This window comes from Kwoniella newhampshirensis, chromosome 7 (genome assembly GCF_039105145.1).
Source record: "Kwoniella newhampshirensis strain CBS 13917 chromosome 7, whole genome shotgun sequence".
In the NCBI taxonomy this organism is placed as follows: domain Eukaryota; kingdom Fungi; phylum Basidiomycota; class Tremellomycetes; order Tremellales; family Cryptococcaceae; genus Kwoniella; species Kwoniella newhampshirensis.
The window spans coordinates 994,651-1,015,956 of NC_089961.1; the positions used below are offsets into that span (position 1 = coordinate 994,651).

The 21,306-nt window shown below is 50.7% G+C and overlaps 8 protein-coding genes across 8 annotated transcripts; 5 read left to right on the plus strand and 3 right to left on the minus strand.

Annotated features, from left to right (window-relative positions):
* Positions 1 to 249: 249 nt before the first annotated feature.
* On the plus strand, positions 250 to 1,269 carry IAR55_004080 (uncharacterized protein; the record flags this gene model as incomplete). The annotated part of the gene is made up of 10 exons (XM_066947183.1): positions 250 to 279; positions 363 to 380; positions 454 to 513; positions 623 to 681; positions 733 to 785; positions 862 to 885; positions 949 to 1,028; positions 1,093 to 1,104; positions 1,160 to 1,183; positions 1,249 to 1,269. The coding sequence occupies 10 exons, from the start codon at positions 250 to 252 to the stop codon at positions 1,267 to 1,269; spliced, it is 381 nt and encodes a 126-aa protein (XP_066802562.1).
* Positions 1,270 to 1,713: 444 nt separating this feature from the next.
* IAR55_004081 (uncharacterized protein) lies at positions 1,714 to 3,663 on the plus strand (the record flags this gene model as incomplete). Its single annotated transcript, XM_066947184.1, has 7 exons — positions 1,714 to 1,728; positions 1,826 to 2,017; positions 2,094 to 2,114; positions 2,174 to 2,515; positions 2,576 to 3,104; positions 3,165 to 3,455; positions 3,554 to 3,663. 7 exons carry the CDS (start codon positions 1,714 to 1,716, stop codon positions 3,661 to 3,663), a joined length of 1,500 nt encoding a protein of 499 aa, XP_066802563.1.
* A 230-nt stretch (positions 3,664 to 3,893) lies between these two features.
* Positions 3,894 to 10,645, minus strand: IAR55_004082 (uncharacterized protein; the record flags this gene model as incomplete). Its single annotated transcript, XM_066947185.1, has 24 exons — positions 3,894 to 5,595; positions 5,650 to 6,491; positions 6,549 to 6,659; positions 6,713 to 6,796; positions 6,852 to 6,916; positions 6,979 to 7,173; positions 7,227 to 7,256; positions 7,307 to 7,410; positions 7,467 to 7,483; positions 7,539 to 7,643; positions 7,697 to 7,828; positions 7,891 to 8,181; positions 8,236 to 8,374; positions 8,425 to 8,507; positions 8,561 to 8,653; positions 8,714 to 9,037; positions 9,092 to 9,105; positions 9,162 to 9,240; positions 9,306 to 9,413; positions 9,468 to 9,587; positions 9,685 to 9,891; positions 9,968 to 10,160; positions 10,227 to 10,457; positions 10,542 to 10,645. 24 exons carry the CDS (start codon positions 10,643 to 10,645, stop codon positions 3,894 to 3,896), a joined length of 5,373 nt encoding a protein of 1,790 aa, XP_066802564.1.
* A 392-nt stretch (positions 10,646 to 11,037) lies between these two features.
* Positions 11,038 to 12,805, minus strand: IAR55_004083 (uncharacterized protein; the record flags this gene model as incomplete). The annotated part of the gene is made up of 5 exons (XM_066947186.1): positions 11,038 to 11,248; positions 11,325 to 11,500; positions 11,584 to 11,749; positions 11,823 to 12,124; positions 12,227 to 12,805. 5 exons carry the CDS (start codon positions 12,803 to 12,805, stop codon positions 11,038 to 11,040), a joined length of 1,434 nt encoding a protein of 477 aa, XP_066802565.1.
* A 451-nt stretch (positions 12,806 to 13,256) lies between these two features.
* IAR55_004084 (uncharacterized protein) lies at positions 13,257 to 14,291 on the plus strand (the record flags this gene model as incomplete). The annotated part of the gene is made up of 4 exons (XM_066947187.1): positions 13,257 to 13,305; positions 13,556 to 13,790; positions 14,082 to 14,164; positions 14,254 to 14,291. 4 exons carry the CDS (start codon positions 13,257 to 13,259, stop codon positions 14,289 to 14,291), a joined length of 405 nt encoding a protein of 134 aa, XP_066802566.1.
* A 336-nt stretch (positions 14,292 to 14,627) lies between these two features.
* Positions 14,628 to 16,388, minus strand: IAR55_004085 (uncharacterized protein; the record flags this gene model as incomplete). The annotated part of the gene is made up of 4 exons (XM_066947188.1): positions 14,628 to 15,313; positions 15,380 to 15,991; positions 16,101 to 16,276; positions 16,354 to 16,388. The coding sequence occupies 4 exons, from the start codon at positions 16,386 to 16,388 to the stop codon at positions 14,628 to 14,630; spliced, it is 1,509 nt and encodes a 502-aa protein (XP_066802567.1).
* A 237-nt stretch (positions 16,389 to 16,625) lies between these two features.
* IAR55_004086 (uncharacterized protein) lies at positions 16,626 to 17,538 on the plus strand (the record flags this gene model as incomplete). Its single annotated transcript, XM_066947189.1, has 4 exons — positions 16,626 to 16,758; positions 16,976 to 17,068; positions 17,148 to 17,275; positions 17,386 to 17,538. The coding sequence occupies 4 exons, from the start codon at positions 16,626 to 16,628 to the stop codon at positions 17,536 to 17,538; spliced, it is 507 nt and encodes a 168-aa protein (XP_066802568.1).
* An 850-nt stretch (positions 17,539 to 18,388) lies between these two features.
* On the plus strand, positions 18,389 to 20,902 carry IAR55_004087 (uncharacterized protein; the record flags this gene model as incomplete). Its single annotated transcript, XM_066947190.1, has 5 exons — positions 18,389 to 18,744; positions 18,824 to 19,125; positions 19,181 to 20,084; positions 20,179 to 20,337; positions 20,395 to 20,902. 5 exons carry the CDS (start codon positions 18,389 to 18,391, stop codon positions 20,900 to 20,902), a joined length of 2,229 nt encoding a protein of 742 aa, XP_066802569.1.
* Positions 20,903 to 21,306: the final 404 nt, after the last annotated feature.

Sequence of the window (21,306 nt, forward strand, 5' to 3'; positions counted from 1 at the left end):
ATGATTAGGAATACTGTTCACTGTTTTGTAATCCGGCTGGATGGACGCGATCAAACAACCGGCCTCGTTGCGAATAAACTCAAGAAGATACGATGCACTGGCACTCTCGGTCCATACTGGATTCAATGACAAGAACCATCTCTTGACGACTGATCATAGCACGCCGAAGACCACTATCGCATTGACAGGATAAACCGACCCCTCATCACTCAGCTCGCACCCCACAAGGAAGACCTCACCAGTAGCACAATGTCTGACCTCAAAGAAGACGGTTTCAAGGTATGTGTCCCCTCTTCCCTTCCTCTATTCACACCATGTTGAACGACTGAGGATAAGAAGAGCTGACATGGAGAATTGCACAGACCAGCGAAGTCCTCTCTGTGAGATCTCTCGGTGCTGCCTGGAAGTAATCGTTTTTCAGGTAGCTGACCCTCATCTTTTCCGACATCGTAGGCTCTCGCACAGGTATTCGAGAAGATGCCGGAAGCAGAGAAGAAATCACAGATCAAGAAGGTGAGGTATGAGCTCTATCTCAGACCCAGCAAGGATCACTGTACACTTGAGTTCCTGGGTATGGTTTGGTGTCCCACGGAGCTAATGTCGTCAATAATACCACCCATAGACAAATGGCGTGTTCCAACTCAGCGTGAAGAATTCAGAAGGCAAAGAAGCGGTTTGGGTGTGAGCCTCGTCACGCCAGACCGCATGGTCAAAGCTCATAGATGTCGATAGCATCGATCTGAAGAACAAAGGGGAAGTGACTAAAGGTCCTGCGAAGAAGCCTGGTGGGTGTTTCTGGCGAGGGTGGCCACAGCTGCTCATACACGTTATCGTTGCTGATGATGGCTCGGGGGTTACAAGACGTGTCAATCTCGTTAAGCGATGGTGGGTCTTCATTTAGTGTTGCGTGCATACCACAGACGTAGTCTGATCGTGTTTTGGATACAGATACATTCATCGGACTGGCGGACGGCAAGGTCAACGCCCAGAAAGCGTTCATGACGGGAAGCTTGAAAGTCAAAGGGAATGTGAGCTACTCTGCTACTTGGCCGGATCATCAGGTTCAAGCTGACAAACAATTGTTCCGCTTAGGTCATGTTAGCGGTAAGTGGCAATCGATGTCCGACTCATCTTCTCAAGCTGACCACACATGTTGCAGACCAAGCTGGACGGTGTGTTAAAGGTATGTCCCACTCAACGGTCTCGCGTCAGCTTTTCGACGCTGATCACATCTTCGATGTCCCACAGAGCGCCAAAGCCAAGCTGTGATCTTCTCGTGCCCGCATTCCGTCCTCGATACTTGTATGCAATGTTGTCATCGCGTATGCACCTATTATCGTTCTGATCATTCCAGCGCGTGCTTGCGAAAGGACCCGCAGAAGCAGGTTGTGTGTGGAGCGGAATTGTACGACACATTTTCCTCGTCAAGGAACGTAACGGGTTGTCATGGTCCGAGCCGACCGTGTGTGTATGCGGGTGTGTTTTGGAAGCCAAGAAAAAGGAAAAAGATATAAAGCAGCTGTCTGACGAGAACGTATACCTTTTCTCCTGTCTCTCTCTTCTCTTCTCTGACACCTCGTAATCTTTTCACCCAATACTTCTTCCTTCTTCGAACGCACTTCACACTAATCTGGGGTCTAAGCACCTCTTACGACATCGCATATTCACCCCTCGTCTTACCCACTCTGACATCACTCAACGAGTATTACAACGATGTCTAATGTTCCGGTGAGTATTGCCATCATCGTTCCTCAACATGACATCAACGCCCCCAAAACTCCTTCATGAAACGTCAGCATGACTGACGCCTGATTGAACTTATTAGACCACTCCGACATCAAATAGAATTATGGGACCTCCACCTTTGCCAGCATCTACTTCAACGGCGATGGTGGTGAAGAGTCCTTCAAGCACTCCTACTCAGTCTCGTCGAGCAGCGGAAGCAGTGTCTGCAAAGAGGGAGGTTCGATCGCCCACTCCCTTCATCAAATCCGAGGTAGTATCATCATTTCCGATAGTGAGTCGACACAGTCGAATGCTGTTGCCGAAACAGTGGGTGGAAAAATCGTGTTTGCTGACGTGATCATCTTCAGACACCCACCCACCAACGAGCCGTGAGTAGAAATCCTGCTTGGACGTTACAGCCGCTGATTCAGCGGTTATGCGGCAACAGTCTACCCTTCCTCCCACGCCGATCTCCCGATCGCCCATCAGATCTCGGAGCCTCACTCCATCTCCTCGTCGAAGACGGGCTTCGGCAACCCCTTCTCCAGCTTCGAACAAGACCTCATTCTCGGCGGCGATCAGCGCTAAGCTGGCTGCGCTGGGCCAAAGGTCAGAAGCAAGGTCGGCCACGGCGCGACCGACTCGTCGCACAGCAACGGCAACGGCAACACCTTCGCTGTCCCAACAGAGTGGCAGCGCTGGAAGAATGGGTACTACGCTCGACGACGACGTCGAGCAGGAAGCCTTTTGGACCGGGAGGACAGCCGCGGCAGGCAGATCCTCCGAACAGGTATGTTCCTTCCGTTATTGTTTACAGTGAGATCAGATTATCGATGTAGTGAGATTCAAGGCTATCGAGGTGGACTCACCTCCGACGTCTCCGACCCCGATTAGTCGTGGCGGCCACAATGCGGATAGTGGCTCAGCTCTGGTGCTGACGACTACGGTCGATCGGTCTTCCGGAACTCCTGCTCCTCGGCAGAGTTTCAGGAGAGGTAGCAGCGAGCTATCGACAGCAAGCCTCAGGTCTGAATTCACGCCATTCGCCCGAGCATCGATCTTCGACACCTCGGACCCTCGATATGGTCGGAGATACCAGCGAGGCGAAGGTGGCTCTCGGACTGAGAACACCACCAATCCTCTTCCTCCCCTTCCCCTCCTCCTTGCCCCCGTCATCCCACCAAGGCTCATAGATGTCTGGAAGCAAGGTGTGGAGGTAATTCAAGCATTGAAGCAGCGTCGATCGGAAGGCGCTATCTTGCTTTTGGGCGACGAAGAAGAAGGCGACAGTCGTCTCACAACCCTCAAGGTCCTCATCGAGGTTCTCTTCAGCGACGACGGCGAATTGACCTTGGCAAATGCCATCATCTCAGATCTTGGTAAGTCATGGCGTGACAATCTAAAAGTGTACAGCAGCACTGATGAATTATCCTCTCCAGCCCAAAGCAAGATCGGTGTGAGCAGAGACCACGCTCTTGACCTTCTTGCTTTCCTCCTCAAAGCGACCTATCAATCTCTCGCCGCGCATATCACTGAATATCCCTCCTCTTCCTCTCCACCTAGCAAGAAGAACCTGATGGCGCGTCAGGCCACCTGGTACCAGAGGCACAAAATCTGGGCTGAGCTGGAGACAGTCGAGTTGAGGGTCAGTGTTAGCAGGGAGATCGCAGAGGAGGTTGTGGCCAGTCTCATGGCCATCTGGAGTGGTGGGCGAATGCACGCAATGATCGGTGAGTACTGTACATATCTCAAAACATCGATCGACGCACGTCGAGGTACACTCGTATCCACTGAAGGTATCCGCGCTCAAATCTGAAAGTCTTTGCAGCCACGCTGAGCAAGAGCTATGAGAATGTCACCCCCGTGATCTTGAGGCGAACGATCAAATCGGTGGGAGAAGTTTGTATGGCAGAGGTGAATATAGCTTGGAGCGTTTGAGGATGGTTGTGAGCATAATTCAATAGTATTGACTCATGAAATGGACAGAGAAGTAAGTAGTCACATCTGACAGAGACAAAGAAGTAACTTCTCGCTATGCACTTGATTGGTCATGTCCGCGAATCGCTCCACAGCTGGAATGTGCATGCAGTGCATAGGACACTACTTCATTACTGAAGTCGTATGATGATCTTTCAGATGATGCACGGAATCTACTACTTCCTTCCTTACTACTTCCCACTGCCCAATGTCTCACCGTCATTCTCACCCACTCCAGCATCGCCTCCTACATCCGCCTTTATCACCGCCACTCCGTCTCTCACGTCCTCCACGTCCATTCCATCCGCTTCTTCGTCAACCTCTTTCGAAATATGACCATTCATCGACCCTTCGACGATCATGCCGTCCTTTTCGCCGTTCTGTCTCTTCCTCTCCTCCTTGGTCTTCCTCTTCCCACCCTCTCGTCTGGACTCGCCTCCATCCCTCTCATCCATCACTTCGAACCACGTATCTATAGACCTCGACGCCTTCTCCGCTTCCACCCCTTTATACAAATCGTAATAGCTGGGATTCCTCTTCGCTCTCACCGCATAATAAGTCCAATTGATGAGATCCATCATGTCCCTCTTTCTCAAATCCTTGACTGTGCCCTTTTTCTTCGGAAGATCTACTTGATGTTGTATCTGTGGTATTCCTCGCTTTGGTAAGACTCTAGTCTCCAAAAGACGGATGATCATAGGATCTATCTCGGGCGATCGGGAGAGTATAGACGGGAAATTCGATTCGAGCGGTAGACCGTCTGCCAATATTCGAGAGATAATGATTTGCTGTTCTACTTGGCACATGACGAACATCCTCCCTCCTTTCGCTTCGGGCGCCGCAGAGGAGATCGCAAGACCTTGCATCTTGACCAGCTCCTTCCTGGAATAGTTGACTATCTGCCTCTCGTACGAGTCGCCACCTTGTTTGTTGGAGCCTTTTACAGGTGTGACTGGAGTGGATTTCACATGCTGAGATCCCAGGACGATGACGGTATCTCCCCGAACGGGTAGGGTCCAACACGCTTGACGCGGAACGATGAGTGCTCTCAAGATACCACTGGCGAACAGCTCCAGCACAAGCGCCAAGTCCGACGGGGAGGTGTTGCCGGTGATGTAACCGATACCGTGCAGGATCGGTTCGTACAGTCTTTGATCTCTCAATCTCTGGAGGAACGGCTCGACATGGTCCCGTGGCGTTGACAGGAAGCCCTCGAGATCCATCTCCGTTCCGGACTGAGTGACGAGATCAGCTGCGACCGTCATGCATGCTTGTTTCGAAGGAACGAAGACTATTGCGCCGCCTGTCACGGATTTCAGGATGTCGTATGTTGGCTTGATCATTGTCTTGAGGAGCGTGGGACCGTGAGGGATATTGAACGTCTTGATGAACACCGAGATAGGATTACCTCGATCGGCAGGGTAGAAGCTGTACAAGCCTGGAGGTTGGATGGCTATGGTGGCGCCGTCATCGCCTGCTGGTGGGTAATCGATACCGAACCATGTTGCCAGATCCGTCGGGTCATTCAGCGACGAGGTGATACCAACAATTCTCGTCCGAGCCGGCTTCGCGACAGAGAGGATCTTCGCTATACAAAGCTCGTATATCTCATCCAGAAGATGCAAGTCCTCCAGCACAAACAGTGACAATCGCCTCAAACAGAGAATTTCGTCGATTAAATCGTTATTCGTCATCGCGAAAGGAGTCGTGACGCCGATAGAGCCGCCGGTCGATTTGAGTTGACCAAAGTCGGACGATTCCGTGAGAGAGACCACCGAGATCTTCTTCCCTTGTGGACAAACACTTCTTATTCTTGCAGCAGTCTCATGCACCGCATGTCGTTCAGGGACTATCACGAGTACCACGGCTTCTGAGTCGTGGCGAAAGGCATTCCTGGATACAGATCTTCAGCTGTGCTTTATTTTCCACGACAAGCAGCTGACTTACCAGATTGCCGCTTCACCCAAGAGAGATTTGCCACTACCTACCGGAGCCGACACTATAGCATTGATGGCAGTGTTGTACAAGGTCCAGAAGGCTTGACTCTGTATTCCGTTCAACATCGATATACCCTTTGAGTACGCTTGTTCTAATTGAGAATCGTTGAAGCACGATAATCTCAGGAAGGGAATATCGAGCAGTTCGGTATGAGGCGGAGGTGGAGGTGGCATGACCAAGTCATTGAGCGAAATCTTGATTTCCTCGTGGGACCACAACCACCTGTCCGAGATTGAAACGATGGAGATCGAGTCAGGCAGCGAATTGTCGAAAGGAAGAACAAAGTCCAGTTCGATCATTGTTGTCGTAGCCTGTATCCTGACGCTTCGCCACTGGTAGATTTTCAGTCCTTCTTCGTCTTGTACCCAGATATAGAATGGCTCTCCTCCCCCGGAAACCTTGGCATTCCATTTGAATTGTGGTTCGACCTTGACGGTGATTTGCAAAAGATCGTGACTGATCGGCCGCAGGGCGTACGTCATTGCGATGGTGGGGAAGATCAAAGCAGCGTCCAGAACAGCTGCACCATGTTTCTCGTTCATATGTATGAACTCGCCTATCTCCACCGGGGTCATATTTCTGAAGTCCGAGATGGTCATGTCGTCCGTGGTATACTGAGTAAGCTTGTGCAATGTATCACGTTGAAGTACGTTCAGCTGAGCGAGACCATGATCATACACCCATTGTCGCTGCTCAATGCATTTGCTGAGCTCGACAAGGAGGTACGCGCAATTGGCCCAATGTCGACTAAGAGCAATCTCGAGAAGCGCTCGAATGATACGAGCGGCGTTCTGCGCAATTCTATCAGCTCACAGCTAAATGCAAAGCAATTTCTCCTAGTAACATACCTGGGCCACGTAGGCAGCATCGGAGACTAGCGCAAAATCCTCAATATACACCTTCGAGACGTGGGCTTGCAGCAGGATGTTGACCTTGCCTCGTCGATCGGTAGCGCCGCACTGAGAAGATGTGATCAGTACGTGTCGATAACGCCGAGTCGGGAGAAGCTCACCGCTACTTCCAAAGGGATGACATCGCTCTTGTTGATCGCCTCTAGCTCTTCCACCTCATTTTCACGAAGTTGTATCTGGTCAAACTGTTTTACACCGCATCAGGTATGAATGTTTAGCGTGCTCAACGACTCAGCTCACCTCTGTCGCTTCGCACAACATCTGAAACAGATCGGCGTTACTCATACGAGGGTTAAACTTTGCGTCTGTCGTCGTAGTCTCCTCAGTACTTATTTAGGCAGCATCAGAGACTAAGTACCAAACTCACTGAACACTTCTATAGTCTGCCATCGAAGGTAATACTTTGCAGCAATTCTACCTAGATCAGAGATGGTAAAAGAATTAGATATTTCGTCGTATCGAATCATTTTTGCTGCCTGGAGACATCGCGCTGCTTGGATGATGAGAGCGTTACGCTTGGTACCAAGTTGCGGATCATCTTTGACTACATCGTGAGGCATACCTGGCAGAGTTGTGTCAGCTGTAGCTCTCCACCAGAACACACCAACAGCTTACCGTATATGAACGGCTCCCTTCTCATTCGAACTGCGGGTTCAACGGGTTAGTATTATATCAGGGATATACTGCGTACCTACCAAATAAGTAGGTGTAGCCTAGCCATTGGATTGCTTCTTGCACGTTTGCAATGGTACCAAGGGCCACTTCAGCATTCAGTGAGTCGACCATCCCCGGGATGAACCTTGTCATAGACGTCAGCTACAAAGGTTTCGCCAAAGCTTGCAGATTTTGGCTCACTTTGATTCGATAGGATGCTGAAAAGGTGGGGGAAATCAGTCCGTCATACTAGACTGGGGCGGACAAACTCACTTGTGCCATAATAGTATATAGATAATGGTCGAGCTTGTCTTGAGTTGTACAAATGTATCCCTCACCGCTAGTCTCATATCCTGGACGACCAGCTCGCCCAAAAATCTATATCGCGCTGAATTCAGCTTCTGGCCAAGTCGAATGATGGTTCGACTCACCTGTAAGACGTCGAGAACAGAGAGATCCATGAAAGCACCCTTTCCGCTGTCATACACTTGTGTGCCCTTGATGACTACAGCGTGCGCTGGTAAATTGACACCCCAGGCCAAAGTCGAAGTACAACAGAGAACCTGTTGAAGAATGACTAGTCAGCTAGATTGCGCTTTTTGCGAGACGCTTATGCCCAGCTCACATTGATGCAATTATCTTCGAACATCCTCTCCATCATATTTCTGTCCGACCTCAACATGCCAGCATGATGGATACCGAATCCAGCATCAAACAACTCTTTCATTTCCTTGTTCCTTGACGTGCCTATGTCTCTTTTGTAGAGCCCATATTTCGGATGTTCGATAGTCTCGAAGAATGTCGAGACCCCTTCTTCCACTGCCATCTCTTTCAGTTTCTGAGCAGTCTTGACTGTCTCTTTCCGCGCGTGCACGAACACCATGACTTGATGACCCGCTTGTACTAGCTCAGACACCTAGCAAGGCACGATCAGGGTGAAAGTTGATCTCGCCATGACCTTCAGGCTTACCTTGTCGAACACGACACGATCCATGTTTCTGATAGATGCCTGGGATCGAGGCTTTCCCGCGACACCGATGAAATGTTGCTCAAGCGGAACTGGTCGGAACGACGCGTCGAAGAAGAAAAGACCTTGATGGCGATTCACCCTGCAGAATCTCAGCTTGTCTTCATTGCAAAGAGCCAATGTGAAGCTTACCTCAAGAAATCGCTGACATCAATGTAGTTTGGCAATGTCGCACTAAGACCTACGATACGAATAAGAGATTGACTGGATTCGACCTGATTGTGAGACGTGGATAAGTGAGCGCTTTCAGAATTATCCCAACACCCACCTGCCGTAACGTCCTTGCGACGATAGTCTCGATGACTGCTCCTCGATCTTCGTTCAGAAGATGCACTTCGTCAATGATCAACAATTTGACTTTCTGTGCGGATAGTCAGTGCTGCCTGTTAAGTCATTCCCGTCTGACGATCAGCCCACTGACCGATGCCAATTCTCCTTCGCCGGTGGGTTTTCTGGTCACGACATCCCACTTCTCGGGTGTTGTAACGATGATCTGAGTTTCCGCGATCTCCTGTCTTGTCAATTGCATATCACCAGTCAACTCTCTGACTTTGATGTTTAACCAGGCTAATCGTTTGCCGAACTTGGCGACGATCTCAGCAGCGAGAGCTTTCATTGGCGCGACGTAAATGACCTTGAAAGCATCTCGGTCGATGGTGAAGCCTGACGGTTGCGTGGAGTGACCTGGTACGAGGTGTTGAGAGAGAACTCGAATGATGGACATGATCGCGACGTCGGTTTTTCCCTGCTTGGTGATTCAGCTTAGGTCTCTGACAACCGTAGTATACAATAAACTGACAGCACCAGTTGGAGCTATTGAGGTGGCGTTTGTGAGCCACAAGCTGACATACATCGGTAACGATACTCACCACAGATCAACATGTTCTCGTTGGTATTCATTGCGGTGGGTTGGACAATACTCTGCATTCTGTTAAGTTGAACGTATTTCTGATGAATCACGCAGTCGCATCAGCTGGAGCCATGTGCGAATTGGGCATATTGGCTTAGCTCACGGGGAAACAGCCTTTGGCTAGTGGTGGAAGATCAGAAATTTTGACTGGTCTTTCGCTCATTTTTGGAGGAATAGGGTTGGCAGGTGGCACCGTAACCTCCTCGTATGTCTGCATGTGGAGAATGTCAACGGATGCGAGAGGAAATAATAAGCACCAGCTCACGTCGTTGATCTCTCTGTGTGTCCCTATTGGAAGAGCAAGCTTCCCACCGTACGACATAGCAGGTGTTTTGTTGCCTGATGCGGTATAAACGTGAGGCAGAGCCTCTTCTTCCAGTATACGCTGGAATTGTGAACACATATCAGTCCTCACCATCCTATCGTCGACGAGACGATAGAGGCATTTCACGCCACGGTAGTGTATTTCGAGCGAGACTCACCGGACCGCCTTCCGAAAACATTGCCTTCGGTCTCTCCAGTTGCTCCTGTAATCTTCTCTCTATGTCCTCTGCCGAACCTATCACATCGGATATATTGACCATCTGGCGTCTTTCTTTCCCTTTTCCCGACTTGACCGTCATTCTCGCCGTGGGCAGATATCCTGTTTTGTCGATAACAGTGGAGGCTGAGTGAGGGTGAGTGAGACTCTACCATCAAAGCGACGTCAGCTTCGATTCCCCTGAACTTCCAAAAATGCAGGCCGGGTTCTGCAGCTGGACTCACCGAGCTCGAGGCAGTTGCGCTCTCTCTCACGATCATGACCCTCGCCCCCGGTTTCAAAATCTCCTCTATCAGACTCAGAGCATCTCCCTCAAATCCCAGAATCTCGATGAGCTCAGATTGGATATCGTCGTTACTTCTTCCCGACGAAAGGAGATTGATCAATGATGTGTAGGTACTCGGTATCGTAAGGTGACTTTGAACAAAAGCAGAACGTGGGTCAGCTTGCATTCACCGTAAACCACATGCGCATCACGCTCACCTCCTGATCCTTTCGAGAAGGCTCGACCCATCAATCTCATTTGTCAAGTAAGATGGGTCAGAAGCGTAGTCGTGGTCGGATGATGAAATCCCATTATGATGAGCTGGAGAAGTCTTTGAGCTACTTGCAGATGGGGAGGATTGAGGAAGATAATCCAAGATCGTAGGCCATGGTGTGGTCGGGAAAGCTGGTTCTGCTACCTCGTCATCGTCACTAAATGAGATAGCTGGACTGTGTATGGGAACATCCTCTGTGGTCAGCGTCTGCATTCGAGATCCTGGGAGCGAAAGGCGTGTGAGGGGCTCCGATACTCACTGCGAGTGCTGCCATTCTGCTATGAGCGCTTCCCACTCTCTATCGCTGGACGGTCCGGAGGTACTGGAATCGAACAACGCATTCAGGTGATGCTGCACCGACATGTCGAGATAGTGACCGCCGATTATCTAGCTACGAGACGCCAAGAAGAGGAAGGGAAGGGACGAGACGACGAGAAGGAAGCGATCGCAGAGACGCTGACTACTGATGGCCTCTTTCTTTCCTTGGCTTGGTTATAAGATGAAGAATGAGTTGCAAAGTAGTAGAGTGAATGTTAAGCAGTCGTCAAGTGAAACGATGAATGTCGAGTGGCCAGAGTGTTTTGACTTTTCGGATCCGGGTTTTGGCCGTTCCCCACGGGGTCATTTCTGCTCATCTTATTGAGCAGGTAGGTGGTTTGTTAGCTCATGGATCATTCAACAGGTTCAACAATATATATGCATATATGTACGTGTCGATAGGTCCATTACCACGTAGCTTTGCGGGTATGTGATGTCTAGAAAACTCTCAACCCTCCCAATCCCTTCAGTCCCTCGTCACCGTTCGCGGCGCCGACGTCCGCGGCGACTCCAGCCTGTGCGAGAGCACCGCTCATCCCCACTCCACCAAATAGACTTGAGAACAATTCGTCTACCTGTTCTTCGTGCCATCCCTGTGCAAGAGGAATGGGCACTGTGAAGTTCTGAGCTTTTTCGTGCACCGTATATCTGTGAAAGTCATCGATGTCAAACAACATTTGGGACGAATCTTGATGAAGACAACAGCTCTCGCAAGGAAGCTCACCTCAATTTACGACCTTTACTACCACCTCTCTCCGCCTCACGCTTCTTCTTCTTCTCCCTCCTGAGATGTGTCAAGTCCGCCGCGGGTCCTGAACCAGTTCTCGACTCGATCACTTCTCTCAACAGAGCTCGATATCCGGCTTCTTCACTCTCCATCAGGGTTTTTTCCGCTTCTCTCTACAGGTTTCACAGCGTGACATCAGCACGACCCACTATTCGAACCTGTATTCTCTAGATAGTGAGATTTAGCCTATGCTCACCTTGTTATTTAAGCCATTCTCGATCGCTTCAACTACACCTCCTGCACCGCTCTTGACCGTCTGCAAGAACTTGCTTCCTCCTGCCTGTTTCGAACCAAGTTGCAATGAAGCCGCTTGGATCTTGCTCGACCATTTGTTCAGTATAGGCAAGACGTGAGGATGAGCCCTACCACGACGATGGAGTTTAGCCTCCGCTGACATCTGAATCGCACCCATCAGTAACAGGAGGCAGCACTCACTGATCCACCACTTTCAGAGATCCTCTGGCAGCCTCCATCCAATATTCCACATCAAGCGCCTCATCCCCCTCGATTCGCTTCCGCTTGCCCAGCTTCGCTTCGTCTTCCGCACCGGGGAGCACAACAGCTTCTCGCAGTGTGTACAATCTCTCGTTAAGTTCTCCAAGACTTCGCAAGATGTCGTCCTTTTTTGAGGATATTTCGCCGGCGGCATCGGATGGGTAAGTGGTGGGGAGGGTCGACGAGGCTGAAAGGGCTTTTTGAAAGGTGATTCGGAGAGTAATCAAGGATTCGAAGAGGGCCTGTGCGATTAGAGGGTTTAGCCACCAGTATCACACGCTAGAATGAACCTGAAGGAAAGAGCCATCGTAGCAGAACAGAGACCTGAGGGCCAATGTACCCACCTTTTGTCGCTTGATTGCACGGCCCTTCTCCACGTCCTTCATTCGAGAGTCTCGCAGAGAGGCGACGGGATCGAGCGATTTTGTAGAACCACTCGTCTTCGTTGTAGATTTTGGTCTTGACTCTTCTTCGTCTTCCTCTTCGTCTTCCTCCTCGTCCTCGTCATCTTCGTCTTCATCCTCCTCCTCCTCTCCCTCTTCCTCTTCATCATGATCGTGTCCTTCCTCCTCTCCACTTCCCTCTTCGTCCTCGTTCTCCTCTCCCTCACTGCCTTCTTCCCCTCCCTCAACACCATCTACCACGCTCTCTTCCTCACTCTCATCATCGAATATCCTCCGTCGACCCATCTTCACACCCTCATATTTCACCCCACCCAACGTACCTCCACCTCCGTCGCCCCCTATCTCCAACCTCAGCCTTGACGGTCCCACATCCAGATAATGTTCTCTGCCTTCTCCTTCGTCCTCTTTCCCTTGACGGGCGTTGGTGTCAAGGTTGGAATAAGCTGATTCAGGGTCTGCTGTTTCGGGTGTGGAGGAGGAGGAGAGTTGTTTTAGTTGTTGAGCGAGAGTGAGCGACATGGCGGGAGGCGAAGAGTGATTTGTTGCGACGAGCGAGATGTGTTGTGATCAGATATCGCAGTCCTCCCGCTACACTGATTCAGATATATATCGTTGTACTTGTGTGTTCTCCTGTTTGGACAGACGACGTCGGATGATGAGTTCAAGGTGGGATTGATCAAATTTCATCAACACTGGACGACCTCCATTTCCATTCGGCTTTCAACTTTTTTGTGCTTGTCTCGTGATTTTCCCAAAGTGGAAATTCTCTCGTTCGGGGGCCAAGTCACAAAGGTCATGTTTGGATCCATCCACCCGCTCTCGCAGCTCAACAACGTTTCTTCCTTTGATTTTTGGATCTACCTTCTATTCTGCAACTATCCTTCCCTATCTGACACCTTTTCTGCGTGAGAGAGATCCGCCGACAAGAGCTACCGCCCACCGGATCCGATTCATCCGCTACCTTGCCATCATGTTCTTCCATCTTTCAGCACTTTCCATCGTCCTCGTGATCGCGTTTCGTGAGTGATGTGCCTGTTCGAAGTATGGCGGAGCTGACCACCAAGCTCCCTCTCCTCGTTCATGTGTTCATCTCCTGTTCCCGAATGTCTCTCGACCGCTCACTCCCCCTCTCACCGTCTCGATCATTATTACCGTACGATATCGCCTGTCTTCATGACACTTGCACCACCACGACCTCCATCTCACTCCCTACCTGCGGCGATCTTGACCCGACCCATTACGACCTACCTGTACATCGCCCAAAACCAGTGATAATCTACAACTTCCGATCCCGTCTCCTCCCCATCGCCTCACGCTACCTCCCCACTCCGCTCGTCGCCCGACTCACAAACTATCAACCCCTCCAATCATTCTCATTCACAGACCAAGCGGCTGCAGGGATGAGTTCCAACAATTTCGACTTGGAGGCGAATAACGGGGAAGGCAGTGGGGAGGGGAGGGTGGGGCTGGATGAGGAGGGTGTAGAGGAGGTCAGAAGGATCATGTGAGTTGCGACGTGTGATGTGATGTGTGGTGTGATGAGTGGGTTCGGTTTGGTCGGAGGTTCGGTCTGAATGGGTACGGGTGAGCGGGGAATTTGTACCGCCAAGGAGGTTGTACATGGGCGAAAGGAGACCTGAAGCGAGAGAGAGTCAAATGACGGATTTTGGGAAAACGCGAGTCAACTTGGACAGAAGACCAGCTTGAGGAAAACGGAGCGACGACCTTTGGAGATAGATCCCACACCTCATCCACTCAAGAATCCAGGCTCATATCCCTCACTCGCACCTCATAGGGCAATCGAACGATGTACTTTCGACCAAGCACGTCTAATCAGACACAATCGTATTCTCGCCAAGAATGGGATCGCCCCGGACGGTAGGTCACCCACTCCTCTGATCAGCTTTCTGAAACTGGTGGGGCTACTTCCCCTGGCACAAGCTGATATTGAGTTCACGACTATTTAGGAACACCCCTGGACAGGAAGGCGATCACACGTCTTTGAACGCTTCCACGTTTAGCGGAAGGCGTGTAATAATCGACTTGTTTTGTCGTTGCGTCCGGCAGAACGTGTAAATGGGAGGATTGTCATGGGGTGGACGTGAAGTTGATGGAATTCGACAGTCTGAGCATCGTTGGAGACCATTAGTATTCCCACATTTTTGTCATGTAACAGACGCTCCAGTCTGATCCATCTTATGACGGAAGTTCGTAATCTTGCTGGTCCGCTTGGTTCTGTCTTCCTATGGTTGCTTCATTTGTTGTGATAAGTGTGTCACAATGCTAGATGCGGTGTAATACTTCCGCCCATACCTTGCATCCCAGCGCAATCCCTCGTCTGCTACGCCCCGTAGAGATACTCGAAGAAAGTCGGTTTGTCCTCCCACTCCCTTCCTGCCGTCTGCGCAACAGGCATTGGGAGATTCGCTTTTGCTCTGATACCCGCCACGGATATCGGTACAGTTGGATTTGGGATATCTCCCAATCCTACAGGACCGACATCGAATTCGATCCAGCCTCCACCCGTCGTACTAGTCGCATTCACGGTTCTCGGCATCGCTGGAAGAGTCAAACTATCTCCCAAACCACTAAACTCTGAACCGCCTTCTGACGAAGCGTATCTTGACGAAGTATTCGAATCGGTCCTCCTCAAGCCCAGATCCATATCAGAATCCGAGAGAGCTAAATCGCTCATATCCGGTAAAGAGGTGATGGTAATATTTGCAGCTCCTTCGATGTCCGAAATGGAGTCGTCGACAAGCGTATATCCTTCTTCAAGATCCGATTCAGATTCAGAATCACCTCCACGCTGAGTTGCCGCTTCGCTATCTGTTTCCGAGTGGAAGCCACCGCGATCGGATTCTGATCCGCTCGTGGGTAGTTCGGAGCTTGATTGACCTGATACCTCGCTGGTTTCAGGCGTGAAGAGAGTATAACTCTGTTGTTGAGCTTTGGGTTTGGCGATATTCGGAAGGATGATATTTGTCAGTCGGACACTCTGACCCGATACTGTGACGTGTGTATCGCCTAATGATGAACGTCAGTACGAGAAAGCACTGCAGCCTATTCGATCAAGGATGGGACCCCGCTCACTCCATGAGACCAACTCATAATATCTGGCAATGAGATGGACAACCAGTCTTTCGAAGCTGTCACTCACTAGCCAGCTAATATGAGCGGGAGAACGTGAGATTTCCAGGATCGCGGGAATCTGATTGGCATCCGATATGGGCAACGATGGAAGAGCCGAAGTGATCTGATGTAAAGCAGGCATTCTGCGACTGCTCGAAGCGTGTGTCGATATACCTGACGCATCGCTCGATTGGCTTGAAAGGTCGACCGGTTGTTCATCAATGATCGTCCAGACTTCATCGTCATGCGATGAGGCGCGATTCAGAGTTCCCCAAGAACCACCCAACCAACCCCTGATTTCACTCTCTACCTTACCCACCAATCCTTCTACTCTTCTGCCTCCTCTCTTCCGCAATAGCGCCCTCGTCCCTTTGAGTGATGTTGAGAAAGCTCCGTTCAGAGAATTTGAGGAGAATGGATCTCGTTCTGGAGGACTGACTGATGGTATAGGAGCTGATCGAGGAATAGTGTCCGCTGGGAATGAAGCACGAGGAGGACGATGTTGTAGTGGAATAGGGGGATTGTAGTCCCCTCTCGATGGTTGGACAATATGAGGATTTGATGCGAAAGCAGCTATCAGGCCCCTGTCGTATCAGCTCAATCTTAACCAACCATCACAGCGATATATGTCGATTCGCCCACAAGGAAAACACATCAGGGTTATGGCGAGAACAAAGCTGACCATTGTCCAATCGTCTGATCACCCTCTTTCCCCTCCCAGTACCCTTCTCGACCACCCTCGTGATGGTCTTGGCCTCTCTACGCGCTTGAGCCTTCTCGCGCTGTTGAGCATTGTACGCTTCCACCTGTCGCAATGCATGGTTCGTAGGGTTCTGCAAAATTGCAGGGATGTGAATGCTGCGATGGAGGCATAGGATGGTTTAGCTACGATTTGGGTGGCAAACACCTGGAAGGAACGATATATGGATACTTACGGAGCTGGAGCAGTGTCTGTCCTTGTTTCTGCCATGATTACTCTGACTTTGTTGTCGTGTTTATTGTATGTGAGGAGCCAAGGTCCAAGGCGAGAATGAGAACAATTCTGGCCGATACGAGTGGACTTTGTGGTACTGATAAGTCACTTTACGGATCTGATCTGCAGCGTTCTCCGGAACCGATGGAGACGATTGACCTCCACCCGAGCGCGCCTTTACTCGGAAGCAGGTCATAGGCGCGCGAGTGTTACCTTTGCCATCCCCGGCTCAGCATGAAGGTCATGTCATGTCAGTTAGCCGCTTTCACTGTGATTAGCGATCTCACCAATCTAGACAAGGACTCGAAGCATCGATTGGTCAACACTCAGTATTATCAGGGCGCAAAGATGGCAGCTGGATTGAAGAGTGCGTCGTTTCTTCGTTCGATGCGTTCGATGCGTTGCTTTGTTCGACTGGTTCCCATGTTGACACATCGCTGACTTCATCTACGTCTTCCTACCTCCTTATTTTCAATCTGGCATTCGTTCACTGTCGACCGGCACATCGCGTCACACATCCCCTCCTTTCGACACTGACATTGTCGCCTGCATACTCGTACTCTGAATGCCGGCCTAACAAACAGCCGTCATCCTGCTCTCTTTCGTTCTGGCAGCGGGTTTCTTACTCGTCATCCTCTCATGTGCACTATGGGCCAACTGGTTACCTCTTCTTGTCGGTGAGTGATTGCTATCAAGTATGCTCGAGAAGTTGACAACATGATCCATACTGATGTGACCCCGTTTGACGAATCAAAGCCCTCACATTTGTCCTCGCTCCCATACCCAACTCGATCTGTTCAAGATGTGCGAGAGCAGATGATATCTCTCCAGAGTACAACTCGGCTTATATCGATTTCGGTCGATTTTTGACCGGCATGTTGGTGGTATGTCGAGATCATCTTCTCTTCCTCTCATTTTGCTCTCCCGAATATTCCATCGAAAGGAACTGACCGGAAGACATACATGGCAAGCTAACATCGAGCCTTCTGTCCAGACAACCGGTCTATCACTCCCTTTACTCCTGACCCATTCGAAGCTCATCCAACCTGCCGCTTGTTGGATGTCTATAGCTGGCGGCGGTCTGGTGTACGGGACTATCTTGGTGTACTCGGGATGGTTTGGAGGTGGTAACGACGATGAGTTTTAAGATGGAGTGATGGCGGCGTTACTAGCATCATCGAGGGAAGGGTTGCTACTAAGCATCGTAACTGCGACGACGAGGTCAATGGAGGTAATGCAGTGTGATTGTAATGCATGGTGATCTGATGTGGATGAGTTTGACCCATCACCACCACAAGCGCGAGATCCGCTGCCTTAGCGTGCCCCCTCCCCCCCCCTTACAACCTCCGACGCCACCTCCGCATTCTCGCTGTTCATTGAGTTTTCGGCATTCGGATCACGCGCCGGTGACTGTTGTTGAAAGTTCCTCTAAAAATAAAAATAAAACAGCAGAGAAACGATCAGAGCGCGCAGCCTTCAACCACATCTCATTTTGCTCTCTCTTTCAATCATTCCTCGTCTTATAATTGTCTTGGCATCGCATACACATCCACATCTCCACTCTCTTTTTTCACGACTGCAGCCGTTCTCTCATTCACAGCAATCGCCCCGCAGTCGAACAGACTAGGCCCTTTCCAAGACCAGGTCACCAGAAATACGCATCAGTCGCTGCGTTCTTTTTTTTTTTTTTTGGGTGCCTTCCTTTTTCAATTCACCGCCTCGTCTCAATCACAACATCAAACGCTCAGCATCACAATTCCGCAGAAGAACAGCCTGGCTCCAATCAAAGGCAGTCCCGTCCCTTCGCATCTGATCGCATCTGATCGCATCGTGACATATAGTCAAGCAGCAAGTATTCGACTTCGCAAGGTTCACCCCTCAAGACAATAGTAATAGTTCTGACGAAAACAACAACATCCGCTTTTACGTGTCAACCTATGATTTTACCATTTGACAGTCGAACGAACGCTGCGATACATCATTGGTGCGCAACGGACATGCTCACTACCACCCATATCGTCACGATCCTCTCCCTCCTTCCATTCTCATTCTCCCAACTTGTCCAGCCACTCGATTCCGCCTTGCCGTTGCAACCCGCACACGTTCGTTCCACGCCATCTCACTCTATCGCGCGGAATTCGGTCCCTCTTCACCGTTGTGAGGTGAGACGGCGAGATACAGAGGGCAAGAGGGCACGGAATTCTGCACGGAAACGAAATACAAAGAGAGTATCGCCGGAAGTCGATATAGGAGGGATCGAGCTCGAGCTGTTACATCGGGAAGGAGGCAGCGATGGACTACAAAAGAGAGCAACGGGAAATGGCAGCATCCTGAATCTCGGATCATCCTTGAAGTGAGTCAAGATTTTCCCTCTGGTGCAGTAAAAACCCGCATTCTGCTTTGACGTAGTCACTAACGCTTGTCACTCGTAGTACGTTCGTTGTTCCTATTACAATTGGCTCACCACCCACCACCTATCCCTTACAACTCGATCTTGCATCCTCAGATCTCCTGCTCGCTTCGACGTTATGTACACCCTCATCATGTCCGGCCTCGCTGGGGACCGCCACGAATCCTTACTACGACGTCAGTCGGAGGTCGGAAGGACTCGTAGAGGTCAATGCGAACAGGACGAGATGGAATAGCAGTTATGCGGATGGGACTACTGCTAGCGGTTTCTTGATCAGAGAGGTCATCACCTTGGGTGAGATAGTGGTACCGGGGCAGGTCATGGGTGAGCTCCCGTTACTGGACTGTTCCCACTACAGCGACTAATGGTTCACTGCCAGGTCTGATCAACTCGACCAACTTGACGTTGTCAGAGCAGAGGATGTCTGGCATTATGGGGCTCGGATTTCCCAGATTATCTGCGCTGTCTCATTTCCTCCTTCCAGAGACCTCGAGCTCGACCACGAACACCACGGCCACTGTCACGAGCAATGCTTCAAGCAGTGCGACACCCAGTAGCAGCTCATCTCCGTATTTACCTCCATTACTGGAAAACCTTGTTCGAACACCGCATCTACCGTATCCCGTCTTTGGTCTTGCCCTCTCTCCTCCCCTCGTCAACTCCTCTACCACCACGACCGCCTCGTCCTCTGCGTCCTCGCCCTCTGGCTCTTCTCGCTACCGGGTAGAGAACGGTTCGTTGACGTTGGGCGGAGTCTCTGGCCTCTATGTCTCGAACGACTCGACTACAGGAAGAACTATCAACGATATTGAGTGGCACGACGTCGTTCCATTCGGTCGCGCTCTGGCCAACACGAACGATTCAACAGGTGTAGTCGCTAGTACCGCAACAGCGTCCAGAGCCGGTGTCAGTGGTACTGTCAGCGTGTCTATGGCACCCTCAGCCAGTGCCTCCGCCGACAGTGCCCGTCGAAAACGTAGTGTCCCGTCGGAACTCGACGCGCTGCCTTCCACGGTGGAGGAGCTCGGCGGAGAAGAGTACCTGTTCTGGACATTGACTGTGCAGAATGTGACGATGAACGGCACCAATGTCGGGATACGGTCATCGTACGCGGATATCGGACTGGGATCTGTGGCGTTGCTGGACGCGGGCTTCACTGGTCTTGCGGGTCCTCAACAGGATGTGGTAAGGTTGTTCAACCTGATACCGGATGCCAGGCAAGTTAAGGAGGGACAGTGGGCTGTGCCTTGTAATACGAGGATGACCATGGGGTTCTCATTTGGGTGAGTGGCAGAGTTCGCACTGGTGCTCGCTATAGCCTTGTCGAATGGATGTATGCTTGCAGGACAGATCGCTGATGCGTCTTTCACGCAATAGCGGCCGATATATCCAGCTTCAGCCTTCCGATTGGATGTATGCCCAAGTAGCATCATCGTCGTTCTGTCTCGCGTGGCCCATAGCTCAGGCTTCAGCTGGTGACGGGGTGGACTGGCAATTGGGCACACCGTTCTTGAAGAACGTGTACAGCGTGTTCAGGTGAGCTGATGAACACCCAACATCGTTGTGTCCAAGCTGACATTCTGCAACTGCCAGCTATGGTATCAATGGAAAACAAGCCCCCTTGATTGGCTTCCTGCCACTTGCGAGTCCCGCTACGGCAAATACTGGCAACGCCACAGCGAATGCGTCCACAACGGTACAGCCATATGGACCCAACCCGACAAACATACAGGCTTTATCGCTCCCTACAACTATTCAGACCATGCTGCCTAATGCGGTCCTTGCTAATCCGACTTGGACTACGCCAAGCTACGTCTACTCAGCCGCTCCGACTTTGTTGCGGGAAGGAGCGCTTCAGTATCAAGGATTAGGCAATTCGACGGAGTACAGTGTGGGCGAAGTACCGGTTTTCAGTGCGGAGATAAGTGCGACGAGTAGTCGGCCTGGTGGAGTGGGTGGTAGTGGGACGGTGAGCGGCGGGACTGGGAGCACTGATACGGGTGGAAGTTCCAATGCAGCGAGACAGCGAATGGGTGTAGGGCTTGGAGGAGTCTTGGCTGGTCTAATTGCTGGAGGGGTGATGCTGGCTTCACATCTGTAAAGCGAAAAGGGCTGTGTGGATGATCGAGCCTTAGGAGGTCATGCTGGTTGAGTTATGATGTTCGGTGAGGAGACGAGGTGCTGTCTGAGTCACAGAATGACCGGAATCAATGAAATGATGGGGAAGGGCAATCACAACGTCAAGTGGCATGGATTTCACACAGCATTGATTGCATAACGACTGTGACTGACGTCCAGTCGATCATCAGATGTACATGTACGATAACCTAGTGTATGGACAATTGAATATGGTATAGTGCATGTATCAGTGCGCCGCTCAAAAATTGTGTCAGCTTCATTCAGCATGCCATCGACCGGTCTGACTTGTCTTACGTAATCGTACAAAGCTGGAAGCAAGCTGGTTGTTTACATCCGCTGTTGAACGAGACTGTTTTGTTTTTTGTT